The sequence below is a fragment of the Sciurus vulgaris genome, assembly GCF_902686455.1.
Source record: "Sciurus vulgaris genome assembly, chromosome: 3".
NCBI classification, from domain to species: Eukaryota; Metazoa; Chordata; class Mammalia; order Rodentia; family Sciuridae; genus Sciurus; species Sciurus vulgaris.
In genome coordinates, this window is record NC_136463.1 from 4,851,315 (window position 1) to 4,878,412 (window position 27,098).

The window sequence follows — 27,098 nt, forward strand, 5'->3', positions numbered from 1 at the left end:
TGAATTCCAGTCTTTGGGGGCAGCCATCTCACTGGGAGGCATGTGTCAGCTGCAGGCTTCCGCCTGGAAGGAGGCATTCACTGGCCTAGATCTGAGATGTCCTCTGTGAAAACGCATTAAGTCAATGCCCAGGAATAAAAGCTGCTGTTGACACGCCTGTAAACGTGGCCAGGGCTGAGAGGAGCCCAGCTTCCCGCTTGGTTCTCCTTGTTTTAGGAGGCAGTCGGGAACGCCATTTCCATGAGCCTCCTAGGCTTCCTTGTCTCCCAGCTGTCCCCAGCTTGCACCGAGGTTCCCAGACTGCTCTCGATGAACTTTTGTACAGGACTGAAATGATGCCATGATGCTGGAGATGACAATCAAAGGGCACCTGAGAAAGGAGCGTCTCACGCCGGTTTGCAAACAGCGGAGCCGGGATAGTTAAATTGCGCCCCAAAGCGTCGGGCCTGCCCAGGTCCTGGGTGGAGGGGTGTCTGCCTTCCTGCGCCTCCCAAGGGTGCGGGCTCCAGCCCCCAGTATCCGAGTCGCCCCCTAGGGGCCCGGGGCGGGGGCGGGGCGCGGGCGGGGGCTCCGCCCCGGGGCGGGGCGGGCGGCGGGGCGCGGCGGGCTCGCTCGGGGTCCCAGCGGGCCGGCACTCGGCGGCGGGGGCGCGATGGAGGCGCCGGCCGAGCTGCTGGCCGCGCTGCCCGCGCTGGCCACCGCGCTGGCGCTGCTGCTCGCCTGGCTGCTGGTGCGGCGCGGGGCGGCCGCGAGCCCGGGTCCCGCCGGCGCGGCTCCGGTGCCGGCAAGTCCCTGCGCCCCTGAGCCGTCGACCGCTCCCGGGGGACCAGGACAGCCCGAGGGCCCGGAGGAGCCCGCGGGGCCCGGGGAGCCGGTAGCACCGCCGGCCGAGGCGGAGGAGCAGGCGGCGGAGGCGAAGCAGGTACGCACCGGGCGCGCCCGCGGCGCCCTCCCCACCCCGGGGACCCAGGACCCTCGGTGGCTTGGGTCGGCCCTGTCGACCCACAGAGCCAGGGAAGCGGGGCCGCGAGGCGCCAGGCCGGTCGCCCCCAGGAAGGGCAGAGCGGGCGGCCGGCAGGAAACGAGGGTCCTGGCGTGCCAAGTCCGCGGCTCTCCATCCTCCCCTGGAAGTAACGCGGGTGACGGGCCGACTGGAGTTTGTTTGCTCGTTTTCTTCCCGTCCTCCGCCCCTGCTGCCGGGAACCGCCCCAGCCCGGGTCGAGGCTCTCAGGCCTCCCACCGCGCTTGGAATTTCGCTGCACGGGTCCTCTCCCCGCTGCGCCCACCGGTGCCCACATCCAAGTGCACGTGGCTTATTTCAAGGCCCGCAGTAGAAGTTGTCTTGATGTTGACAATTTAGTACTTTCGGAGGGTGAGGAGAAGAGCTGCCTCTTTTTAGGCCCACTTGAAATCCAGATTCAGAATCACTGTGGCGTTTTGTGAGGCCCATGGGACTGGACTCATCGTTGCAATCGTTTTTATTGTCATTTTCAGACTGCACATGGGCTCTGGCACGTCCCCTACCCCACCCCACAGGGTGCAGACAAGTCAGGCCTGTGTGGAGTGAAAGCTGCCTGAGGGCCCTCCTGCGGGTCCCCAAACCGGCCCAGCATCTGGGCCACAGGCCCTGGCTAGTGTTGGCCACCAGCTCTCCCTGACCACCCTGGCTTGCCCCAGGATAACCTTCATCCGCCTACCCAGCCAGCCCTTGCTCTCTCAGATGCACCTCTTCAGGTTAGAAACCTACTTGCCCTGTCACCGGGATTTCACTGGGTGGCTGGCACAGGCCCCCACCATTGGTGTCCTGTGTGTGTGTGTGTGTGTGTGTGTGTGTGTGTGTGTGTGTGTATGTTTCCCAGTACTGGGCATTGAACCCAGAGGTGCTCTATCACTGAGTTGTGTAGCCCAGGCCTTTTTATTGTTTATTTTGAGACAGGGTCTCACTATATGGTCATGGTTCTCAAACTTGGAATTCTCAGCCTCAGATGGGCTTGGGCTACCCGGCGAGCACCCCCAAGTCTAACTGTAACACTTTCTTCTTATTCCTGAGCTCCTTGCTTTGGAGGAGAGGAGACAGCCAGGGCGAAAGCTGCTCTAGTGCGTTGTCAGCAGGTCTGCCATGCCCACTCTGTCCTTTGCTGGATACAGTGGTTTACACTGGAGAGAAGCAAAGGAGAGAGGAGGAGGCAGAGACTGAGGCATTTCCCTCTAGTGCTGCAGACCCCCTCTGAGCAGACGCTTTGCTTGACAAGTGGATGACTAATTGTGTCATTAGAATGGCTTCTCACCAGCCCCGGGAAGGTGGAGTATGTCTAAGCTAAGCAGAGGCCATGCTGTTCTTGCAGGGGGAGCTTGCATACCTTACCTGGTTAATGGCAGGTGGGGCTTAGACATGCCTACGTGTTATATTTGTTCCCATGTTTGGGACTCCTGCCTTACTCCTGGTCTCATGGGACTATTCTCAGGACATCATTGGCTCTCCATCAGCCCTATTTGTGAATTGATCCTTTATCACCCAGCAGTAGGTTCCAAGATGTCCTTGGATGGTGTTCAGTCATTTCTGGATCCTCTGGGGTGTGGTACTTCTTAACTTTCCACAGGACTTTTGGGCTGTCAGCACATATGACATGTGTGGGTTCAATGATGTTGAAGTCGGGGTCCTCAGCTGGATGTGGTTGTGCAGGCCTGTGATCCCAGGCTGAGGCAGAAGGATCACAAGTTCAAAGGAAGCCTCAGCAACTTAGTGAGACCTTGTCTCAAATAAATAAAAAGGGGCGGGGTTGTAGCTTTGTGGGAGAAGGCCCTTGGCTTAGGCTCCAGTGCCATTAAAAAAAAAAGAAAGAAAGAAAAAAAAAGGGCTGGGGATATAGCTCAGTGGGTAGAGTGCCTGCCTCACAAGCACACCGCCCTGGGTTCAATCCCCAGCACGGAAAAAAAAAAAAAAAAAAAAAAAGAGAGAGAAGAAAGGAAAGAAAGAAAGATAATTTGCGCCTTTCTGGGTGATGCACGCTCTCTGAGGTCTGCACACCCTCCTCAGTATACAGTATGAGGAGTTCATGTCCCCACAGACCCGATCCCAGTTGTCTTGAGGAAACCCACTCCGTGGGCGAACTCCCTAAGTCATTTTCCTCATTGGGAGGTCTGGCCCTCCCCTCTGGACTCAAGGCCCCAGCCCTTTCTGAGCTGGTCAGCTCCCCTCACCTCCAGCTCGAGGTCCTGGATCAGGGCTGGCACACACCTTTGTGTCCTCCCCACCCTTCCCAGGAGTGGGAAGAACTCAAGCAGCTGCTTAGAAAGTATCTCAAAATTGACTTGGGCATTTCCAAAGGTTTCCCATTCTGATGATCAGGAGCTTAGCAGATAGTTGGGAAGAAGGTCTCTGGGGGAAGTTACACGGGGGCAGGGGACACAGGCAGCCTCCCTCAGGCTCCCTAAGTGAACCCAGAGAGAAGAGCTGGAGGAGCAGGGCACCCTACCTACTGCTGGCTCAGAAGTCACTGCCCAGGAAGGAAGAGGCAAGCTAAGCCCCGTCTCTCCCTCCTCCATCCCCTCCCTCCCTCCCTCTTCATCTTCCATTAACTGCTTCCCTTCTAATCCAATCCTCTTCTTTCCCAGGAGGCCTGGGCAGCCTGGGGCAGCTGCTGCCTCTGACTCACAAAGCTGATTACTGAGAAGGCCCTGGAGCTCTGTGAAGCAGCCATCAGCTGCTGCAGCAGATCACTCAGGCAGCATCCCACGTGGCCGGGTACCCTCCATGGCCAAGGACCAAGTGGCGGGAAGGGGCCATTTATGGGCTGAGGCCCTGAGAGTGAGCTGAAGAAATGGAGATGAGATCAGCGCAGCCCAGGCCAGCAGCAGGGAGGTCCTCTCCTGTCCCCTCCCTTCCCTTCCCTTGCCCTCTGCAGAGCAGCCAGGGCAAGGAGTCCCAGGAGAGGGTGGAATCACATTATTAGAACCGCTTTGAATTTCTCTTACGGAGATAGTGTGTAGTGGGCAGTGCAGGACAATGACAAGAACACGACCCCATCAAGCAAGAGCTGGTCCCTCCTAAGGCCAGAGAGTAGCAGGGTTTTGATGCTTCCATGTAGGTTGGGGTTTTAGAATTACCAGGAGGGCCTCTTACCTAAAGGAAGTAGGGATTCCAGCAGGGTTGTCTCTGTGTCCTAGGGTTCCCCAGCAGCGTCATGCACAGAGGTCAAGCACTGATCCAGGGGCAGTAGCACTAAATGCTTTGTGTGTGTGAGAGCTCAGACATCTTGGCACTTGGGTTCTAGCTGTCCTCAAAAACAAGAGTAGAATCCAGGTACCATGGCATGTGTCTCTACTCCCAGCTACCTGGGAGGCTAAGGCAGGAGAATCACTTGAGCCCAGGAGGTTGAGGCCAGCCTGGGCAACACAGGGAGACTTTATCTCAAAAATAAATAAATAAATTAAAAATTGGGGGCTTTTTTCTTTCTTTCTTTCTTTTTTTTTTTTTTTTTTTTTTTTTTTTTTTTTGTGGTCCTGGGGATCAAAGCCTGGGCAGTGCATGTTAAGCAAACGCTGCACACTCAAGCCCCAGAGCAGGAACTTTGTAGAAAGCAGCTTGCTTCTGTGTGGAAAGGGCAGGGAAAACTACAGGAGACTAAGAGCCGTGTGACCAGCGAGCTGGACAACGTGGTCCTGGAATGGATGCGGAATTGGGTGGGGGTGGGGAGCTAGGAAGGACACGTGGGAGGTGATGGAGACTTCTCTGCGTGCATGCTGCTGAGGAGGGAACCCAGGGCTTTGCTCTACCCCTGAGCTACACCCCCAGCCCCAAGACTTTTTGTTTTAAATGAACAATGTGTTAGATCATTTCATTGTGTCAATGCTGAATTTCTTGATTGTGATACCAGCATACGGTTTTGTAGAAAAATGTTCTTGTCCTTAGGAAGATGCATCCTGAAATATTGAGGGACGATAGTCATGATTCAAATAGTTACATAAAGCCTGAGTTATATGGAGAAAGAGAGAGGAAAGATGGCGGAATTGGTGCATCAAGGTGAAGGGTGTATGGGTGTTCATTACTGTATAGTTCTTTCAACTTTTCCGAAGGTTTGGAATTTTTCAAAATACAAATATGATATTGGAAAAACAAAACCCAATGGGGGATTCCCAGGAAGGGCTCTGCTTTTCAGACACTGCAGTAGTGGTGGCCTGGTGGCTGCAGGGCCTCCAGCTGTCTGTCCTGGTCCTGTGGCTCTGCCTGATTTCCTCCTCTAAAGTTAGGTCCAGTGTCTCTTTTCCTAGCAGGGCTTTGGCCACAAGGGTACCCTCCTGAAGCTGCTAGATCTGTCCCTCCCAGAGTGGGCAGGGCAGGCCTCTTCCCCACCATCCACCCTGGCCTCCATGAGGCCAGTGTGATCTCACCTTGTTCTTTCCAACACATGGAATAGGGGCCAAGTAGCTATTTGGTAATTTGTTCCTGTCACTTTGGGTTCTTGTCTTCAGACAACCTGGGCTGACGTAACATAGTACCATAGTCTGGTGCCATACACAACAGCCATCTCTTTTTCACATCTCTGAAGGCTGGAAAATCCAAGGTCAAGGTGTCAGCAGATTGCATCTTTGTCAAGGCGTCTTACCTGCAGGCATCACCCTCTTACTGTATCCTCACTGGCAGAGAGAAGGGGAAGATCTGGTGCCTCTTCCTGTTCTGATGGGGGCCCCAATCCCCACCCCAGGGGCCCACTCATGACCTGTCTAATCTAATCACTTCCCAAAGCCCTTCCCCACACACAAGAGGGGGTATGGCTTCAATGTACAAATTGGGAGGTGGGGGCAGGTGCACAAACATGTATTCCTTAATAGGTCTAGTAATTGACTGAGGGAACGGGACTGGAAATAATCCAGCATTCATTAATTAGGACATTCGATTCATTAGAAAAGTAATGTTTAATAAGTAAAGAAAATAAAACAAGATGTAACTGTGCCCGTGTACGTCAACTGAACAGACGGACAGGGGGCTGGAAACAGGGCTGCACATTTGGTAGCTAAAAAGGGTGTTTTTGTAAAGTTGTTTAAACTCATCATTTAATTGTTTTCCATATAAGAAAGAAGCCTGGGTGCTTTCCTGATAGCTCAACTTAGTTCTTTCAGAGAGAAAGAGTCTTGATGGCACACAGAAACCTCAGCTGTCAGAACTTTCTAGGGCTGGGGCTGGGGCTCAGTGGTGGAGCGCTCGCCTCACCTGTGTGAGGCGCTGGGTTCCATCCTCAGCACCACCTATAAATGAATGAATAAAATAAAGTTCACCAACAAGTAAAAACAACTATTTTTAAAAAATAAAAAAGAATTTTCTACCTCGTGAGAAATAGTAAAATTTTAAAGACTGTGTCTCAGGAAGGAAGCTGCCTGGCCTTGGAGGGTTAGAAATCCATCGCTGCTCAAGCCACGCTCAGAGACTTCTGAGACCCCAGCAGGGAGGGTGAGACCACTGGGCCCTCGATGGGTGGGTTTCTGGGAAACTCCGGATCCCAGTGGTCAGAGCTTTATGAACCACCTGAGTCTGGGCGCACTGGGCTTGACACTCTCAAGGTCACACAGTGGACCATGAGGTGTAGACCAGGCTCAGGAGCCTCCTGGGATAGGCTGCTGGCTCTGAGCTATTTGCCAGCCTTCTGTGTGTGTGTGTGTGTGGCAGGGGAAGGGATCCTGGGGAGCGAACCTAGGGGTGCTCCACCACTGAGCCAGCTTTTTTTTATTTCTTATTTTGAGACAGGGGCTCTCAGTTTCTGAGGCTGGCCTGGACTTACCATCCTCCTGCCTCAGCCTCCCGTGTTGCTGTTATGGCAGATGTGTGCCAGGGCACCTGGCTCCTTCTGGGCAGATTCTTAGTTGCCAAGGACCCAGAATTTGAGATAAATCTCAAGACAAGAAAACACCCCAACCCAATGGTATCTCTGGACAACCCCCAGCTCACCCCACTCTAGGTCAGACCACCCTTCTGAAGATTGAGACTCGGTGTCCTCTGGTTGTAGGCTCCACAAACTATTTTAGCAATGGCCACGAGTATCAATATGTTCAAGGTTGGACACGGCCAAAATTGTTCAACCTGATTTTCCCCAACAAAATCATCTCCTTCCCCAACCCCCTCGGGTCTGCCTCTGTGGTCCTTTAGTTCTTTCCCAGCCTCCACCTTCCTTCCACGCAAATGTGAAGACTGGCGCTCAACCTGGTCATCTCTGATAGGGCGGCTGGAGTGCAGACTGCTGCCCAAGGGCGCTTTTCTTGCTTCTTTTGTTGGGTAGGAAGCTTTCGTTGTCCTCTAAATCCTCTTTGTAGGAGCACTGCCAAAAACTGCAGATATGATGGGATTGAGTCTGGCAGGCCCTGACCATCCGAGCGGAGTTTGCTTGGGGCTGGTGGGTGTGCCTGTACTGGGAATCCAGGATGGATTCTGGTCTGGACTTCGGAATCCCCGGGGGTCAGAGGAACAGCCCCTCCACGGCTCTTCGTCTTCTCTCCCTCCATTTCTGGCTCCCCACCCTCCCTGCTCCGTGAGTGGGTGCCTGGCACAGCGCTTCCCTCGCTCCTTGCCCCAGCTGGAAAAGCTCATGCCGGGACTGTCATCTGAAGGTCTGGCCCAGGAGCTGGCCGTTCATGGTGCCTTCCAGAACACGCCGGTCACCACCGCCTTCCTGATCCATAGGTGATTTCACCCCAAAGTCTCCAGCCCAGCCCCGTCCCCGAGCCCAGTCTCCTGGGGAGGGCCTCCTCCCCTGCCTTTCCACATGTCTCATGAGCAGCTTCCTCTCTTCCATCTTGTGCCTCCCTTCCCACCCAGATCCCTCCTCTCATCCTGGCTTCCACTGTGACTCTCTCCACTGCTCAGGTTAGGAGCCCTGGGTGTCCTGTCTTCTCTTTTACCTCCCACCTGAGCACAGCTGTCCTTGCTGGATGCTGCTCTGGGCCGAGGCTCCCCTGGGCTGTCTGATGCCCTCCTCCGAGGCTCCCTGCTGCCTGGCCACCTCTGCCCCACCCCAGAAACGACATCCCAGCTCCCTGCTTAAAGCCCTGCTTGGCTTCCCCTGCACACAGATCCTCACTCCTCTGCTGCCCAGGCATCTGCAGCCCGCCTCCTAGCGCTGAGCTTCCCAGGTCAGTGCCCACGTCCAGACCCTCAGGTGTCTACTGGCTCTGGCCCAGGTCTTCACACGAGTCCTCCTCACCTGGCACATCTCCATGTCCTTGGTGACGCAGGCAGATGGATGGTCACCCGCCTCCTCTTCCCTCACTCTCCAGTGCAGTATCCTACTTGGCTTTCTTGGTAGCACTTAATCCAGGGTGAGGTCATCTTTATTTTGGTGCATATTGTTGGCTGCTGGGCAATGTCTGCTCCTGAGCACAGGCCTCACCTGCCAGTCACCACTGCATCCCCAGGTACCCAGCACACAGAGGCAGCTAGGAAGTTCTTGTTGAAGGAATAAGCATCATAAACCACAAAAAGAAACACAAGAAACCACTGGCTCCTTGTCTCTGCCCTGGGTGGCAGGAAGGAGCCCTTTCTCTTCCTGCCCTCAGTCTAGCTGGACTCAGAGCCTGCCTGTGGTGCCTGCCCCAAAGAGGTGGCCTGCTTGTGTCAGGAACTTCTCAGTGCTACTGGAGTTCGGAGACTGGACAGTTCATCAAGGTATCAGCCACGTGAGATCAGTGGTTTTCTGACATTTTCTAAAGTGTCAAATGCCTTTTTCCTTCCTTAATCTTATAGAGAAGCTCGGTACGGAGAGCTAAAGGCCCTCCAGGTCATATCCCATGACCTTGCTCCCACCCCTAGGACCCTTAGGGCTCTCAGGTGTACTGCAAAGGACCCATCATGGCCCCAAGCCAAGGTCCAAAAAAGCAGCCTAAGCCCCGGCCCACTGGCCAGTCCCATGGCGCCCCCTGTGGTGGAAGATGAGAATGCATCTCGGTAAGCCCCCGAAGGCCGACCTCCAAAAACCTGATAGCAGAAGAAACTGGACACAGAATGCCGAAAGGCAGCGATCATGGAATTGAACACAGCAGTCAGTACAGGCAGGTGGCATGAGGCCGAAGAGTGGAAATTAAAAGGGAGACCCAGAAGAAGGGAGACTTGAGAAGTCAGCATGGAAAAGGGGAGTCAGGCTGGAATCAGCCTCCCCAACCACCGGGCAGTGCCAGAGATGCAGAGCCAGGCAGGGTTGAGAGGGGGCCGCCTGGGGCACTTGTTAGTTCTGAAGGGAAGCTCTCTGTCCCAGGGAGGTGCCCTCTCCACCACAGAGAAGGGTTTGGAGAGTGAAGGCTGCCTGTCCTTCCCCTGGAGCTGTCATTTGGGGTGGGGTGGCTTTCCTGGAGCGTTTGAGGAGAGAATGGCAAGAACTCTGCCCCAGTTGCCCCTGCTCTTCACTGCAGAGCTGGCGCCAGCTCAGCTTCACGGCCCTGCAGACGGTTCTCCCCCGATGAAGAAGACCAGCACCTGAAGGCATAATGGGATCCTTCTGGAAGGAGGGGAGTCAGGCCACCCTGGAGGCCACCGTACCATTGCCCCCATTCCCATCCGCCTTGCCCACTCTCAGGGAGGGAAAGGCACCCCTTCTAGAGTGGGGGCAGCCTCCCACTGCCGGGCCCTGTCCTTGGACCCTTCAGATCAGCCAGCCCCTTTGGTGCAGGCACAGGAGGCTGCTCTGGGGCTGCCCCAACAGATCCCATCTGCAGGACCCCAGCGCCATCTCCCCTGGCAGCACACAGACAGACAGACACTGTCTCAGTCTCATCTCTCTGGCTCTCCCACCCCACGTCCCTCCCTCCCTCTCTGCACTTCCGGGCTTCATGAGATCAGCCCGGGCAGCCATAAATGGCTACACACTGCTGCACAGGAGTCTGGCTTTCAGTGGTGAGAAGCCTCCCAACGGGGCCCCAGAAGCCTGCCTGTCCCCTGTGCTGTCGTCTATGCCCTTGGCCCCTGGGGAGTTTGTCTGGGGCTCCTGGCCACAGAGAGGCCATGGGAAGAACTTCCCTTTGCTTTGCCTCTCCTGCCTTCACTGGCGGAAAAAGCTGAATTGGAAAATTATTCTAGAACATAACAAGTTAAAACTTGCTCTCTGTTCACTAATACAATGCTGAGACTCCGGTCAATGCTGTGATTGGTGTCAGGTCAGCCGGGTCAGCTCTGGGGACCAGCCAGGTTGGTGTCAGCTGTCTGTCTTGATGGGGGCCACCAAGTCACAATTTTAGTGAAATTGATTTACTTTCACTAGAAGAAGCATGGTGTGTTCATTTGCCAGGGCTCCTGCAGCAAAATACTCCAGACAGGGACTTGACAGGAGTGTCATTTCTCATAGCTCTGCAGCATGGAAGTCCAAGTTCGAGGTGGGCCGCTGATTCCTCCTGAGGCCTCTGCTTCGCTTCCAGATGGCTCCTTCCTCTCCTGTTCACCCCCTCTCTCTCCCCCCGTTTTCTCACATGGTCTTTTGTCTGCACATTCCTTGTGTCTCTACGTCCAGATTCCCTCCTATAAAGACAGCATCCTGGACCAGGGACCCCCTAGTGGCCTTATTCCATCACCTTGTTAAAGGCCTTGTCTCTGAATGCATCCTTCAGGGTCTCCAGGGGGTTATCAGGGCCTGGCACACACTAAAATCGGCAGATACTCAAGTCCCTTATCTCAAATGGCATAGTGTGGTGGTTTCTGCCACGTCCTGCATGGATGACAAAGGGTTAACTTCCGGAGGACAACGTTGGCTATAAATCAATTGATTACCCATAAACTTACCTAATCACACAAGAGCCAATATGCTTTTCAAATGGGAGGGGGTGTGACGGGTCTGGCCATACCAGATCTGGCCTCTAACAAGATGGAATAGCCCAACTCTCCTTTACTTACAGTCACACAGGTAAAGGGGCCAGATGGGAGGGGCTTCCTCTGTGATGGACAGGAGGGGGTGGAGTCAGGGCAGCCATTTGCTCAGGGAAGCTATCATAGAACCAGACAGGGATGGGCTCCCACACAGTGCCACATACTCTCCCCGCGATCTGGGACAGTCCTCCATGGCTGCCAGTTCCTCGGAGTCAGGCCTCAGCGTCCCATGGCTCAGCCGGTCTGATTCTGCTAGGTAAGGAGTGCTCCCCACAGCGCAGTGTCCACATGTGTCCTGCACAACTCCTCCCTCTGCTTTAAGTGATCTGTAGAATTCTTGTTTATTTTCTTGGTCCCAGAGACTGAACCCAGAGGTGCTTAACCACTGAGCCACAACCCCAGCCCTTTTATGTTTTATTTTGAGACAGGGTCTTGCCAAGTTGCTTGGGGCCATGTTAATTTGCTGAAGCTGACTTTGAACTTGGCCATCCTCCTGCCTCAGTCTTCCAGATTGCTGCGATTACATGCATGTGCCATCACACCCAGCCCAGAGATTGCTTTTTTAAAAATTGTTTTTATTTTAGCAATTAACAAATTCATTTTCTTGCAGTACTGGGGATTGAATCCAGGGTTGTTCCACCAGTGAGCTACAGCCCCACCGTTTAAAAATTTTTTTTTATTGTGAAACAGAGTCTAACTAAGTTGCCAAGGCTGGCCTCAAACTTGTGATCCTCCTGCCTCAGCCTCTGGAGTGGCTGGGATTACAGGCATGAGCCTCTGCACCTGGCTCTAGATGATTTATAATCCCTAATGCAATGTGAATGTTGTATAAATAGTTGTTACACTTATTATTTAGTGAATAACAACAAGGAGGAAAAGTCTGTATGTGTCCAATACAAGCACAATTTTTCCCCAAATATTTTTGATCCACAGTTGGGCAAATTGGTGGATGGGGCCCTGCAGCTATCGAGGGCCTGCTGTGCTATGGGGCTGCGGTGCTTGGGATGAGGCTTCGACATACGCATGGGGGTGAGGTGGGACACAGTTCAACCCGCGAGACACGGGCACCATGCAGCAGCCTTAGGGCGTTGAGGAGAAATCAACTGTTGGGAGCTGGCAGACAGGCCACCTGTGACCCCAGGTACTCAGAAGTGGGAGTCCAGGAGTTCAAAGCCAGTCTGGGCAACATAGCAAGACCCCATCTCAAAAATAAAAAATAAGAATAAAAACCAGTGGCCTCTTGAGAGATTCCCAGTTAGCACCTGAACAGCTGCTCCCTCCTGTTTCCTTGAAGGCCCCAGAGTGAACTGCTCTGCTGGGATCCTGAGTTCTTCCGGCCCTCATCTTACCCTACCCGCACACGGCTCCCAATGCTGCTCTCCTCTGCTTCTCCCGTTGAAAAGCTCTCGAGGGCTCCTGGCTTCCTGAAGAAAGAAACCAGAACCCTTTCCTGTGCTACCTTAGAGCTCCATTACTGTCCCCTGTTTCTGACCATTTCATGCCACACACCTTCCCTGCAGTCCTGCCAGGCTCATGGAGTAGCTGGGACAGGCCTGGTGTGCTGGGCATGACGCCTGTACCTGGGCCAAAATGTCCTTCCCACGGCAGCTGTCTGCAGCCCTGTCTCGGGCCCTGCGCAGAGTGCCGCCCTCGGAGACCACACTTGACCCACCAAGCCCCTTTCTTCAGGCCCCAGTGTTGCCCTGATGCCTCTCAGAGCTCTGAAAACAGTCTGTGAAGCTGAATGTACCCCCGGGGCTTCTGTAAGGAAGGAGAGTTGCGCTCCTCAGGAAGTGCTCTTTGGGCGTTCCTCAGATGGTACCCGTCCAGCCCTCTGTGTCCCCTTCACGTCACACACAGCTCACAGCTCGGAACAGCACTGGCCCCAGGCTACCGTGCCCTCTTCCTGAGGGGTCTCCATCGTGTCCCAACTGCACTGCTTCTGAACCTCCTCTTCTTTTTTGCAGGTGTCAGTCTTCCATTTTTCTGTTGTGCATACATTTTTTTATGAAGTAAGGGCCAAATGCAATAAAGAGGGGTGTTTTGCTTTGTAAAAAGAATAACTGGGGACTGGGGATGTAGCCCAGTGGTAGCGCACATGCTTAGCATGCCTGAGGCCCGGGATTCCATCCCCAGCACCGCGCACACACACGCAGGAATCTATTATTGCCTCTGCGTTCTCTAAAAGCCCACAGGCTACACAGGTAAATGCCAGGCACCCTCCTGTGGGGCTCCAGGGTGCACCGTTTGCTGACCATTCATCACTGCAGGGCCCTTGACTGTGGTGGAGCTGATTACCCTGCAGGCAGCAGCCGGGGCCCTCCAGGGTCACCAGTCCCTCAGCCCTGGGCCTGCTCACCCTGGGCTGCAGCCGTGTTTTCTCATGCCTTTCCCACGGGACCAGAGCGCCCTAAGGACAGGGCTGTGCTCATCCTTTACTGTTTTTCTGTTCATCTCTGTGTCCCTGGCACATAATGGGAGAATTGGCCTCCTGTTTACTCCCCATCTGGGGCTTAATTCTGAGACCCTCTCCCGACTAGGGTGATGTCCGCCTGTCATTAAAGAAGGCGTCCAGGGAAAAGAGGGCGGCTGCCTTTCTCTTGCTCACCCAGCACTTCACAGGTGCTTGGCCTGTGACCAGCTGCTTCTCCAACTGTCCTGGCGCCCAGCGGGCGTCCTGCAGTGAAACTCTTGACACTACCTATGCGGAGTTAGGGCAGACCCTGCAGGGGGGACTCAGACTGTGAGGCCGCCCTGCTTCAAGATGCCAGTCGCGAGGTTACAAGTAGTGGGGTCCCCGGGTGACCCACACTTCCTCCAACTTGGCTATAAATTGGGGCATCCCAAGACCCCTCCTCGGATTGGGTCATTTGCTGAGACAGCGCACAGCCTCTGGGAAACACCTGGTGTTTATGGGTTTATTATAAAGGGTACAGTGACGAACAGCCAGGAGGCACTGAGGGCGAGGTCCCCAAGGGGGCTGAGCACAGCAGCTCTGTCCCTGTGGAGTGAGAGTGTGCCTTCCTCCCACTGTGGAGGTGCCCGAGCCCAGAGCTCTCTGGAGGTTGGGGACTATGCCTTCCTCACTGGCCCAGCCCATGGCTAGCTCCGCCTTGTCGAAGGATGGGTGCCGGCCGAGGGCTCCTCATGCTTCTCCGTGGCTCGGTCTTCCTGAAGACCAGCCCCATCCAGGGGCCACCAGGAGCTGACTCGGGAGGGCAGAAGGTTCTCCTCTGTCCAGGGGGCTCCAGGGGGTGTAGGCTCTGCATCAGGAGCTGAGGTCAAAGACCAAATGTCAGGACAAAGCTCCTTCTGTCCCCGAGAAGATGGGTACGAGTTTTGGAGTGCTGTGTCAGCAACTGGGGCAGAGACCAAATCTTATTATGTTACAGTCATGCTCCCGCCGGCTCCACTCCCGCCGGCTCTGATGGAAAAGATACATGTATTGCACCGCAAAAAAAAAAAAAAAAAAAACAGCCTCAGTCTCGCTGTTCAAAGACCCCATTAGCCTTGTTAAAATACATGGAGCAACTCATGCATGTGATTAGAAAATTCAAATCATTCTGAAATGTAAAGGTTGGAAAGGAAGCTGCCCTCCCCAGCCCCACTCCCTGTGGTGGCTGCTGTTTCCAGCGGCTTCCCCTCTGCACTTAGGAGCAGAAGAACCCTGACACACTACCAGAGGGCTGCTCGCCCCGGTCCCTGGCACCCTGTTCCCGAGGCATACCGTTAACACAGGGCCTGCGTGCTCTGTAAGACATGGAACCGCTGTGTTTGGGGACCAGGTTCACCAAACTCATCCGTTCAGCTAGAAGGCGTTGAACTCTATGGGTGGACTCTTGCGGTCTCCAGCTGTGGCTTGTTCTGCCTGGCACAGCGTCACTGGATAGAAGTGCAGTCGGGGGGACTGACTCTTAGAAGTGAGGTGCTGCATGGGGAGGGGGTTCCTATTCCTGGCCCCTGGAGAGGCCTGTCTGCCCATCCCCAGTCGCAAAGAAACTCACTTTGCAAACTTCAGGAGGTGTCTGGACAGCATGGACACGCCCGTCCTTAACTGTGCCCTGGGCGCGTCCTGGCTCTACTTAGGTCGCCCTGGGGCCCTGTGCACGCTGCTGAGTGGGAGGAGCCAGCACTCCCAGGCGGGGCGCTGGGGCCCAGCGCTGGCCACTCTGACCACCACGGGGCTTGTGAAAGCTTGCCTGCCGGCTCAGCTGAGTTTCGAGGAGGCGCCGGGCCTGGCCTGACCTTCACGCTGGGCAGCTCGCTTCTGTCTCTCCTCTCAGACCGGCACTGTTTCCACACTCACCTGCGGGGCTCCCAGGTCCCTCCCGCCCCCCAGCCCCTGGCACATCCCTCTCATCCTCCAACATTCCTGCAGGTTGAAGTCACCCCTTCCTTCCACAGAGGCCATCTGGGTACATGCCTCCTGCCTTCTGTGTGTGGGAGAGACCCCAAGCTGAGGAGGTGGAGCTCCAGTTGAGAAAGTGGATATGGAGATGGTCAGGGATGGAAAAATGACCTAGAGGGAGGGCCTGAGATTCCCCTGCATCCATGCTGAGGCCCTGGCCGGGACAGCCTGGCCAGCTTTGCTCCTGTGCCTCTGGTTTGCTCACTACAGTGAGGGATGGAAGTCCTAGGTCCCCTCAGCAAAATGGCCTCCAAATGCCCAGACAGGCACTGCCTGGGGAAGGTCAAGGTCAAGGTCAAGGGCATGAGATGCACAGGTTAAAGGAGCACTGTTCCTGGGCTCAGAGTCCCTCTTCACCTTGACCCACCAAGTGTTTGCTCTGTCACAGTCTCCACCTGCCAGAGGACCCTGGCTGCGGGATAGGTGCTACTGCTAGACCTGGTCACACTGGACCTTAGAGCCCCTCCCCCATCTTCTGTCCACTCACTGCCCACCTATTTCCCACGGTGGTCCTCTGACCCCATCCACCCATTCACACATCTCTTGCTCCTGTAGAGTATTTACATGAAAGTCCCCAAGAGCTGTCCATTGCCCGTTCTCTGCCCGTGGCGCTGACCCCCGCCTTTGTCTTGCAGGAAGAGGAGCAGGACTCGGACAGTGAGAAGGACCCGCCCCCAGCAGGGCCTGAGGACGAGGACGGTGAGTGGGACTCCCTCTGCTGCCGTCTCTGCCCCCCTGGAGGGAGCAATTAGGTCCGAGCCATGCTAGGGGTACCAGAGCCGGAGGTGTGAGGGGAGGGGTTGCCTGGAATGGTGGCCTGGCCAAGCCTGCTCACCCGCCACCTCCCCGGCCTTTTCCGTCTATAAAAGGAGCATTTCTAGTTACAGGAGGCCCTCTTGCAAGGACTCTGGATTCACTGGCTTCTCTGTCCTGCCCTGCCTCCTGCTAGGTTTTTTGTTATAGCCCTGGGGATTGAACCCAGGGGGCTGTACCACTGAGCCTCTCCCCAGCCCTTTTTATTATTTGAGACAATTTGATAAATTGCTTAGAGCATTGCTGAGTTGCTGAGGCTGGCCCCTAACTTGCAATCCTCCTACCTCAGCCTCCAGAACCACTGGGATTACAGGTGTGCGCCACCGCACCCGGCTAACTCTATACTGCTTTTTTGTTTTGTTTTGATTTGTTTTTGTGGTCCTGGGGATGGAACCCAGGACCTCACACGGCCCACCAAGCCTCTACCACTGAGCCACACCCCTCCCCTCTTGAGAGCAGGCTCAGCCTTTCCCCTTTCTCTCCAAATGTCTCTGACCCATTTTATCAAGACAGAAGCCACTCGCAGGCCACTTTTCTCTAGAAGGAAGGCACAGGAGGGGCCACCTGGCCCCTGGCTGGAGCTCACTGACCTCACAGCCATGCCATTCCAGGAGGCTCAGAAAGGGAAGAGGAAGTGACTGAGAACAGAGGAAACTGACCCTGAGGTTCCAACGTGCCATGGACAGACGGGCAGAACCGAGCCTGTGGGGCCCCTGCTGATCCGTCCCATGGCATTTTTCTAAAAGAAGCTAGCACACAGAAGGAAGGCCAGCCCTGTTACACCTGCACAGAGGCAGCAGCAGCACCCGGAGGCTTGTGACTCTGTAACTTTTCTGTGTGTTCGGAATATTTTATGATTTCTAAGCCGCAAAACTAGCTGTGCCTTTACGCCGGCTACTGGTGGGAGCCGTGGAAAGAGGGGGTTCAGGAATGCCATAGCTGAGGTGCGGGGCTTAGTGAGCAGCTGGCAGTGGGGGTTCCTCTGCTCGGGCCAGGGAGGGCCTCCGTCGGGGTCACTGGTTCTCCTGTATCATCTCCAATTAAGGACTCACTGCAACCGTGGCTCTCCACGTGGTGCCAGGCTCCTCTTAGTGACCTGGGGACATAAGCCCCTGAGTGCAGACAGCTGGAGGCCTGGCAGGCCACCCACTCTTCCCGAGGTGGCTCTTGTTCCTCACATAAACCCCACCATGGGTCTGTCCCCGAGCCCTCCCTCCTTATCTGAGCTGCTGTCCCTGGACAGCCCCTGCCCCCAGGGCTTCCTGCCATCTCTAATGAAGCAGAGAGGGAAGGTGGACGGACCCAACTGTCAGAAGGAAGCACGAGTGGACCCCCAGCCTCTCTGCAGCCAGCAGCTCAGCCTCTCAGGCTAATTGATTAGTGTCAGCAAAGTGGCTTTCCTAAGCAACCCAGGAATTCAGGTAGACTGGAAGAGGAAGCCACCCTCTCCCCGGGCCTTTCACGTTGAACCCACTGGTCTCGCGGAATCAGGTGCATCTGTGTATGGCTTGGTCCCTTCTTGTGATTAAGTTAGCGCCTTTCAAGTCAGTGGTTCTGCCTGGCTAAGAAAATGGAGCTCATCAGACCTGCCCCACAGGCCGAACCCCAGAGGAGCGCCGGCTGGCGGCTGCCTCGTGTTTCCTTTTTCTAAAACAGCAACACAGTGACCCTATGTTGAGGGTTGCCCTGTTTGCTTCAGTTGCCTCTTCTGGGCTCACACTGAGGGTTGGTGGCAAGTTGCATCTGTGGCTGCAGCTGCTGTCACAAGGGCTGCAGGACATTCAGGCTTTGGGGGATAACCAGGGACCCAGGCCCCTTGCTCCTTCAGGATGATCACAGCTGCTCTAAGCAGTGGCTCAGGGTGGCTCCTAGGTCCCTGGCCTCGTCTATCCAAACTCAGGGACCAGGGCAGGATGGGGCTTGGACGCCCTGCACCTTCCATGGGCCCGGGAGAGCCAGCTGATGGGCCAAGGAAGGCCTGCCCTCTCTGCTCGGTCCACAGGGCTCCCCTGGCAGCTGGCCCCAGCCCACACCACCTCCCGCCTCTCCCACCACGTCCTTCCACCCCCTCGCTCCTGCCTTTAGGTCCTCCAGGCAGACTCAGCCTGCTGGGGCCGTCCCACCACACACTCCCAGCTCCTCTACCAGCCTCCTATTTTTAGCCCTCCCCATGGTCGATTTCCAGTTCAAACAGCCCTCCCCACCTCCGCTGTCCTCTGCAGAGCATTTGGGACCAACTGCAAATTGTGTCCTTTTTTTCTCGCTAAGTTGCTGGGGCTGGCTTTGAACTCACGACCCTCCTGCCTCAGCCTCCCAAGCGCTGTATCCCTGGCACCTACAGTTGTGCTCTCTGAGTATTCGTGGACTGAGTGAAGAGCAGAGTAATCCTGTACACATGTAGCAGCTGCTCCCTGAGGAAAGCTCCAGCCCGGCAGCTGGCTGGAGAGGGTCCCGCAGGAGCCCCCTGCTCTCTCCTCCTGCGCCAGCATTTGATGCACAGGCCCTGGACCTGCATCCAGAACGTTCTTCCTCTCAGCCCAGAAGGAGCCCTAATCCAAGAGCCTTCTCCTCCCCATGAGCCCACATCAGCCTATCTGATGACATTGACTGCCACCACTGAAAGAGACAACGGTGACCTGGCTTGTCTTGCTGGGACAGATGAGGAGCCTCCTGATGTCGGAGGGACAATGGGACACACTTCTAGAATAGCGGCTGGGAAAGGAAGGGTCTGCGAGCTGTCCCCACCCAGCCGTCCATGTGTTAATGGAGCTAGGCCTGAGGCCTGGGGGGGACACATAGCTTCTCTCCACTCGCTTGTGTTCGCTCACCCTGGCAGTCTCTGACCCCTATTCACTCCAGGTCACATGTCCTTAATCCAGCCCCGTGGGCTCTCCTCAGGCCTGGATGGCTGCCCGTCTGTTTGCAGGCAGCTGTGGTGGCTGCTGTCAGGAACGGGCATACCGACTGTGCCCTTCCAGACACGCCTGCTTCCAGCCGCTGTGACCGACCCTGCATCACCACCACTGTGGCCAGTTGTGTTTCCAGATTTCTAATAACTGTGGGGGAGGGATGGGAGAATGTGCTTGGCTGACCTGATGCTCCCAAGCCCAGCGGGGCAGGTCCCTGGGGCCGAGGGGGCTGCCTGGCAGCAGTGGCTGGGCTGGGAGGTGAGGCGGTGGAAGAGCCTTGCCGATGGTGGCTTGGCGGGAACTGTTGGCCAGAGAGGGGCAGACACAGCCGGGAGGAGATGCCACCCAGGGGCTGGAGCCACAGGTGAGGAGGGCAGTTTCTCTTTGACTCTTCTGTCTTCATCCGTGTCCCCACTTCCAGGGCAAAATGTCAGGATTCCATGGAGGCCTGAGATGGGCTTATGTGTGGGTGCTGGGGCCAGAGGACAGTGTTGCAGAGTGTCCACCCTGAGACTGGGCTGGATGGGGCTTGTGGTCTGTCCCTCTGCAACAGGGCTTCCCTGACCGAGGTGCTGCTTTTCAAACTAATAAAGGAAAAGAAACACTGGGTTTGGGGCTCCCCTCACCCTCTGCCACGGCTCTCACCCAGTCCCCCTCGTCCCCACAGGAGAGACGTTCTCCTTTAAGTACAGCCCTGGGCAGCTGAGAGGAAACCAGTATAAGAAGATGATGACCAAAGAAGAGCTGGAGGAGGAGCAGAGGTAGGCGAGGGCCCCGCACGCACGTCGACTTGCCCTGGGGCGGCTCAGCCGAGGGGCGTGGCCTCCTCCAGCCACGCCCCTGGCCACGCCCCCGAGGAGCCCCTCCCCGCTCCGTCTGGGGTTTTTTCCTGGCCTGGTAGTTGTCAGCCTGGGTGGGAAGGTGGGGACTGGAGCCAGTTGGCTGCCTGCATTCTCCCCCACACATTAAAGAACAAATGAGACGCCAGGGAAGCGACCAGCGCAGGCCCGGCTGCTTCCTCACCTAGAGTCTAGGACAAAACCAGTTCATCACCGGGTCGCGATTTGGGCGGCAGCCGCGCCTCCCTGCTCTGCCCGGCAGAGGCGACGGCAGCGGGGCCGCGTTTCTGGATTGGGCTGCGTGCAGCCCCACCGGCCGGACACCCTGCCACGCGCTGGGCTTCCCTCAACATTCCCCTGCACTGCATCCTGCCGGGGTGGCGGAGGAGCGCGGGAAGCACCGGGACAGGGCGTTGGCCGCGGGAGGGAGCGGGCTTCACAGCTGGCCGAGCCTCCACTTGCACACCACGCGCACGCCGCAGCCTGGGAGCTGGCCGGGCTCAGGCCCTCTTGCATCCGTGCTCTGGCTGCTCCTGGGCCCCGGCATCCCCCAGCATCAGATCTGCCCTCCCACGGGTCCGCCCTCCCTCCAGGGCTGGCTTCAGCGAGAAGGCCCCCCGCTGGGAGCACAGGGCCTGGCAGGGTAGGCCCAGGTGGGAGGGAGAGCCGCCGCGGAGCCCCACTCCTCCTTGGGCACTGAGGACGCTGCCTCTTGACCCGGTTGCTGCCTTTATATTTCAGGATTGAGCTGACCTCTGACCTCACTTCCCTGTAGCAAGTTCCCTAGGTCCTGAGCCACAAATATTCTTGCAAATCCTTTTGGTAAGGAGAATGACTTCCTAGACTAGGTGCCTCCCTATACTACTGATGTGTCCCCAACAACACTGACTGGTCTGAGCCCCCTCCCCGCTGCCTCATAACTGAAATGCCCTCCTGCCCCCCTGAGTTCTCCTCTTGTCCTGCCGAGCCACTGCAGGCACAGAAGGCCCCTTTCCCACGGCCAATTAAGTCCCTGGAGTACCAGGGGCCAGCTAGTTGGGTCCCAGTGCCCCACCCCAGGCTGAGATCTTGGTGGCTGTGGGATGCGGTGCCATGCTTCTGGCTGACCCTGTGGCTGGTTGGACATGCACAGGTTTGTCTGTGCTCCTCAAAGCTGGGGCTGCAGACCACAGCCAGGGCCACAGGGGGCCACTGCCAGTTGACACAAGCCCAGTGGACTCAACTGTATCCACACGTTTTCCGTGGCCTGCGGCTGTTTTGGAGCTCTCCTCCACAGAGGTGAGAAGCCAGTGGCCTACGACCCCTGAAGGAGCGTGTGGCCCAGGAGGAGAGGGCTCTGTGGATGCAATAGAGACAAAGCCACAGCTATATCCTGTCTGCTGAGGTCGATGCACGATGGGGACATTGACCAGTGAGTGGGCACAGGCCTCAGGCAGGGCCAGGCTGCCACGGCCACCGTGTTCAGAGCTGGGGCCTCATCTCTGGGAGACTCATCTCTGAATTATTTTCAAAGAGAGCAGACTCCCCATCTCCCAACAGGGCCTTCCCGCTGGGTCTGTGGGGACCTCCAGATTCACATTCCGGTCTCAACTGTTCTGTGGGTTCGACACTATGCCAACGAGCCACTCTTGGGCTGCGAGCCACTCCCTGGCTCCTCCTCTGCACACTGCAGCCGTCATGTCACTTAGCGCCAGGGCTGAGAAGGGGCTGGCAGAGGTCCTGGCAGAGCTGGAGTTCAGGTCCATTCCCTTACCGCCCTGCCCAGCATGCTCCCTGCAGTTCAAGTGCCTGAGACATCTGCTTGCTCCCTCGTGCCCCTGCATGTGGTTCCAGTGTGGAGCTGCCCGGGCCCCCTCGGGGCCTCACCGCTTCAGCTCCTCACGTGGTGATGCTTGGGGTTGCAGAGGCTGGTCAGCTTGGCTCGGTCTTCTCATCTTCAGCACGATACCTCCCAAGGGGGTGAGGGGATCTGGCGGCCGCTAGACAATCCTGGGGCCAGCTGAGTCCAGGGAACTGCCCTGGAATTGTCCTAGGAAATAGAACACTCATGCTGTCGTCACACTGCTGAAACCAAAGCTGGCGAGCAGGATGCTCTTCTCGCCTGTCAAATTCTTCCTACCAGACTCTCTGCCTCCTTCTGATTGTGTTCCGGGCGCTCAGGGTGCCCAGTAGAGGGGCCAGCTGGTTAACAGGTGAATGCTGCAGGTCCCTGAGTTCAGTTGCACCAGCTCGGCTGCCACGTCTGCACCTGGAGCCCAAATCCGTCGCCGGTCTTGGTCCTGGCGTTCCCCAGAAGGCCGGCTCCCAGGATTGCAGGGCCTGGCAAAGAGAGAGGGGAGCAGGCGGCCCCAGGAGAGTTCCCCCAGCTTGCTTGGGCATCTGCGCCCTTGAAACTGCTCACAGATAGACTCCCTTCACCCAAGGGCCAGCGAGTGAAGAGGTTTATAAATCCAGAGTGGCTGTTGCTTAAGACCCTGCTGTCCTTTCTGGGCTGCTCGTCTTCAGTCCCCTCTGGATGGGACGTACACATGCTCTCCTGGCTTTGGCTCTGCCTCTGGAGGTGTTCCTTGGTTCCCACTGCAGCGACTGGGAAGGCTGACTCGCTGGCTGGTGACAGCTCCCCAGGGCAAGAGCCCCCCGCCCCCAGAGCTAGTAAAGCACAAGTCTTGGCTGGCTTCATGACTTGGCAGGAAAGAGACAAAGCACACCGTTGGCGCCTCCCCGGTTTTTCCCATCTGATGGTCCCAGAGGAGAGGTGGAACCCAGCTCGGAGCCAGGCTGGACAGACAGATCAGCCCAAGGCCCCATGCACCTGCATTTGAAAGTCTGCAGGACTTTCTGGAAATGGACATGACTCTAGAGGAGGGGTTTTGTGTGACATAATGGGAATGGGGGGAGGTGGTGGAGCAACCACACCTGGGACTGTGGTTCTTGTGCCTGCCGCATCTGGGAGACCGGAGGACAGACCTGAATTCAAGAGCCAATTTCAAGCTCTCACTTGTGCATCTCGCTGGAGCTGCACAGACTGGTCACCAGGAGAGGGCACCAAAGACACAAAATCAGATCCCTCGTGGATGCTCTGCAAACTCATTTCCAAGTGGCTCCGCTGGGGAAGCACTCCGTAGGGCAAAATACAGCCAGTGGACATCACAAGTGACCTAGGTGATATGAACATGCTCAGCTTAACCATAGGAAGGTCAGCAAGCTACTTTCCAGGCCTTGCAGAGGCTGAATGTGGCCCTGCCAGCTCTGGCCACCTTGCAGAGACTATCTTGCTGCAATTGATGAGACGCAAACTGCCAGGTGTTTGAGCAACCAGCGTCTAACATGCCTTCTGCAATTCCAAACATTCTCCTTCCTCGTCCCCCTGTTCCCCTTTCCTGTCCCCTGGTACTTGTAAGATGGAAAGAGTAAAATGCATTATCTTTTCTCCCTATTTCTCTTTACAGAACTGAAGAATAACGAAGTTATCCTTAGCCTCCTCCTGAAGGCTTTTCTTTTGGCATCTTAAAACCTTGAGCGATAAAAATGAAAACCCCCACAAAGAAGCCCATGTAGGCTCCTGGGGTCACTTGCCTACAATTCTACTGAGATATTTAGACCCCCCAACCAGGAACCCCTTTGGCAAATAGCAGGATCCTTTGGAATTCCTTGGGTTCTGCCCTGTGTGGAGAAGTTCATCTCGTTGATGGTGGTCACTTTGCTGAGCTAAAGGGTTTAAGATATTGAGCTCATGCCTTAGATTTGGTTTCTTTCTTGCCGCCCAAGTTTACTTTCTATATACCCTTTACACTTGAGATACCACCAATTCCAACAGCTCCAACATTTCTAAAGCAGAGTACAATTTATCCAAGCCCTCCTCCTTTTGCCCGTGTTGAAGCCAAACCCCAAAAGACTTTGAATAATGACAGAGAGATGTAGCCCAGCTCACCTGTGTTCTCTGGCCCACCGTGCCCTTTCCATCAGGGCCCACATCCCTCCTGCTCTCAGACTGACTTAGTTGCTGGGGGAAAGAGACGCCATGTGGCTCACCGGGCCACAGAGAGCCAGGCACTGGCTTCCCACTGCCCTGCTCTTTTAGCTGGAGGAGGCCTGGGTCCAGCCCTCTGATCGCTAAGAGGCCTGTTCACTGATGTTGGTACCAGCTCAGCAGAATCTCCACTAGTGCAGAAGCAATAATAACCGTGTTAGCATAAAATAGATTTCTGGACTATGCCTTTTCTAGAAGTTTTCAGATAGAACTTCTCCAGAAAATCAGATCAGTCCCAAGTTAGTTTCTTAGAATTTTATATTTGACAATATTTATACTATGCCAAGTGAATTTGCAGTCCTTAGATTTGTTGGCTAAGACATTTTACAGAAAGACTTTCCATGTGATGGGAGGCCAGGAACGTCCAGCCCCTGCTCCGAGCATGCACTGCTGGTGGCCTCCCCTGGCCTGCTACCTTAGGTGCAGGACAGTAACAGAGCTACAGCCCCAGTCAGTGCCTTCGGCACAGAGCCACTGACTGGGCAAGATGCCTCACATGTTGCTAAAGGGCAGCAGCAGTGTCCCTGTCCAAGCCAGGACCTTACTGATACACAGTAGCGACACCTCCACCAGGTGTCCCTAGGCAGCACCCGAAGTCCACCCGACAGCCTGGTTCTCTGTACTCAGCCCTCGACCAGCCCAATAAACTTTGAGGATATGATCTCGGTTACTGTGTGTTTTTTCAGTTTGCTTTGTTTTAAAATCATAATCTACATAATTTCTTTGGAACTGGTTAAACTCTTATTTTGAAGACTTTTACCCTGTTAAAAACGCAACAGTTACAGCCACCAAAGCCACGTGAGGTTGACGCGTGTCAGTTGGGGGGAGATGTCCACACATACATCTGACCGATGTGTCCGGGGTGCTCTGTGCCTCCCTCCCTGTCAGTCCCTGGCACCTCCTTCTTTGTCAGAAGGGTGCTGGACTCCATATCATAGGCCCCTTCTTCCCAGAACTGACTATAGATGTAACTTTTCCAGACAAAAGAGGCTGGGAATTGGGACCTTGGTCGCCCGCTTCTAAATGCCACTGTAGACAGAAAACCAACTGCTGGCTCAGTGGAAGAGGCGGGGCCGAGGAGGGCGGGGTTATGGCAGAAGGAGTACATTGTGTAAAGTGTAAGGCCAGGTGTAGAGACCACCCTGCAGGCAGCGTGGGGGATGCTAGTGGCCTGGAGTCTTGCTGAAGCCTGCATTCTGGTGGACTCAGATGTACTGTCCCAGATGGGACTGTAGCAAAGCCACTCCCAGGTGGGGCTGGGAGGTCCAAGCCTGCACTATGGTTTACGTCCTCTCAAGGTGCCAGGCCAGTGGTGTGGCAGGCAGGAATAGCAGAAGCAAGAAACTGGAACAGACAGGACCAGGCTGCAGTGGCCAGCCATGCTGACAAGCAAGGGCACCAGAACTGAACAAGAGCCATGCCCCTCCTGGGCTCCTGCCGAGTCTCACCCGCCTCATGTTTGCTGTGGGAGTTGCCCTGAGCTGGTCAGAGCCTCAGGTAGATAACAGAATGGCCTGCAACCACAGAACCCACGTTGGGCAAACACCAAGGCTAATCTTCCCCTGCGCCCTTTCCTGGGAAGAGGGGCAGGGCTGCTGCAGGCCATAGGGCATCTTTGTGCAAAGTAGAAAAGGGAGGTCATAAAAAAAAAAAAAAAAAAGAACAAGAAGAAAAGGCAGCTCTCTCCCTGGGCAGGGAAATCTGAGGGACGGATGCCAGCTGCCCTTGCCCCTACCAGGCCCTCTCGCCTGCACATCTGCATGTGCCCCCTTCCCAGCCAGCGGTTCTTCCTTCACTGTCACCCACACCCCTCTGAACCCAGGCTCTTCCTCCTTGCCTCACTGTGAGCTGCGCGGCCAACAATAAAGTGAAGACCCCAGGAAGGGCTGGGGCCGTAGCTCAGAGGCAGAACGTCTGCCTAGCGGGTGTGCGGCACTGGGCTCGATCCTTAGTGCCACGTAAAAATGTGCAAGTAAAGGCATGCTGTCCCCCACAAGCACGCACACACACACACACACACACACACACACACACAGACCACAGGGAAGCTGAGGACGGGGAACCTAAATGGCACTTGGGGCCCTGGACTCTGCAGCAAGCCTGAGACTTAGAACGCCCAGGTAAGCAGGCCAGAGCCAGGCAGCGCCCGCACTGTCAGAGGGGTTCGTTTTATTTTTGTTTCCTATTCTGAAGAAGCAAAGGCAGCAGCACATGGCGAGGGCAGCCCACCCCGCCCACGCTCCCAGCGGCCTGTCTCCCCTGGGTTGGAAGCATCTTTTTTCTCTTGTTCTTTCTTCTCGACAGAGTTCAGAAGGAGCAGCTGGCTGCCATCTTCAAGCTCATGAAGGACAACAAGGAGACGTTTGGCGAGATGTCCGACGGCGACCTGCAGGAGCAGCTCCGGCTCTACGACATGTAGCCTCGCGCCGGCCCGTCTGCAGGCCGAGATGGCGTGTGCCCAGCGTCCCCGGCCTCTCCCCGACCCACGGCCCAGGCACAGGCTACTTCCAGGCTTCCGCAGGCTTCGCGTCATCTCGCCAACGCAGATGTGCAGTGCTGCAGGCTGGCCCATTGTGTCATTTTAGAGGAATCCACCTTGTTTTCTTCCAAGGAGGAAACCCCTGGCCCCCGTGGCTTCTGCTTGCTGGTGAGGTTCCTGCTGTCACTTGGGCAGCCCTCCCAGACAGTCCAACCTCCCATGGAGACTCAGGCCAGTGGTCCAAGAGCGCTGACCCCAAGGCTCCAACCCGACCCCCAGCACATGGTGTGGAGAGAATTCAGAGGTGCTGTGGGGAAGGTTCGTAGCAGTTCCTGCTGCTGGCGTGTCTAGTCTAACAACACTACAGCCTCATTGTACCTTAAAAGGATTTCTGGAAGTTTCTATCATGGTAGTCAGGCAGTAGGGGCAACTAATTCAAAGACTCAGCTTTCACCCTGGGATCCTGGATGAGACAGTGGTGTTGGACTTAACACCCTCTAAGGGTTTCTCTCACTGAAGCAGAGTCATCTTACTTTAAATATACTTAGTTAAGATTCGAGGACCTGTGCTACAGCGAGAACTATACAAGACACTGCAGATAGAAGAAATAAAGTGTGCAACGCGGGGCTGCAGATGTGGCTCGGAGGTGGAGCACGTGCCCAGCACGAGTGAGGCCCTGGGTCAGATCCCCAGCACCGCAAAAACAAAAAAAGGCGACACGATTCCCCTCTTCCAGGAAGTGATGGCTTTAGAGAAGACAGGCCTCCGGACCGAGCAAGAGAA

The 27,098-nt window shown here is 55.9% G+C and overlaps 1 protein-coding gene and 1 long non-coding RNA gene across 4 annotated transcripts; one reads left to right on the forward strand and one right to left on the reverse strand.

Annotated features, from left to right (window-relative positions):
- Positions 1–590: 590 nt before the first annotated feature.
- MXRA7 (matrix remodeling associated 7) lies at positions 591–27,010 on the forward strand. 3 transcript variants are annotated; one of them, XM_079135219.1, is made up of 5 exons: positions 591–922; positions 15,881–15,944; positions 19,635–19,728; positions 20,548–20,628; positions 23,256–24,497. In XM_079135219.1, exons 1-4 carry the CDS (start codon positions 653–655, stop codon positions 20,579–20,581), a joined length of 462 nt encoding a protein of 153 aa, XP_078991345.1. In that variant the 5' UTR covers positions 591–652; the 3' UTR covers positions 20,582–20,628; positions 23,256–24,497. The 3 variants fall into 3 exon arrangements, with proteins under 3 accessions (XP_078991345.1, XP_078991346.1, XP_078991344.1); XM_079135220.1 differs by lacking the exon at positions 20,548–20,628 and having other exon boundaries at positions 594–922; XM_079135218.1 differs by lacking the exons at positions 20,548–20,628; positions 23,256–24,497 and adding an exon at positions 26,141–27,010 and having other exon boundaries at positions 595–922.
- On the reverse strand, positions 13,742–22,384 carry LOC306658358. The gene is made up of 2 exons (XR_013763031.1): positions 21,673–22,384; positions 13,742–14,184 (listed from the first exon to the last, which is right to left on the reverse strand). It is a non-coding gene; the product is annotated as an uncharacterized lncRNA (long non-coding RNA).
- Positions 27,011–27,098: the final 88 nt, after the last annotated feature.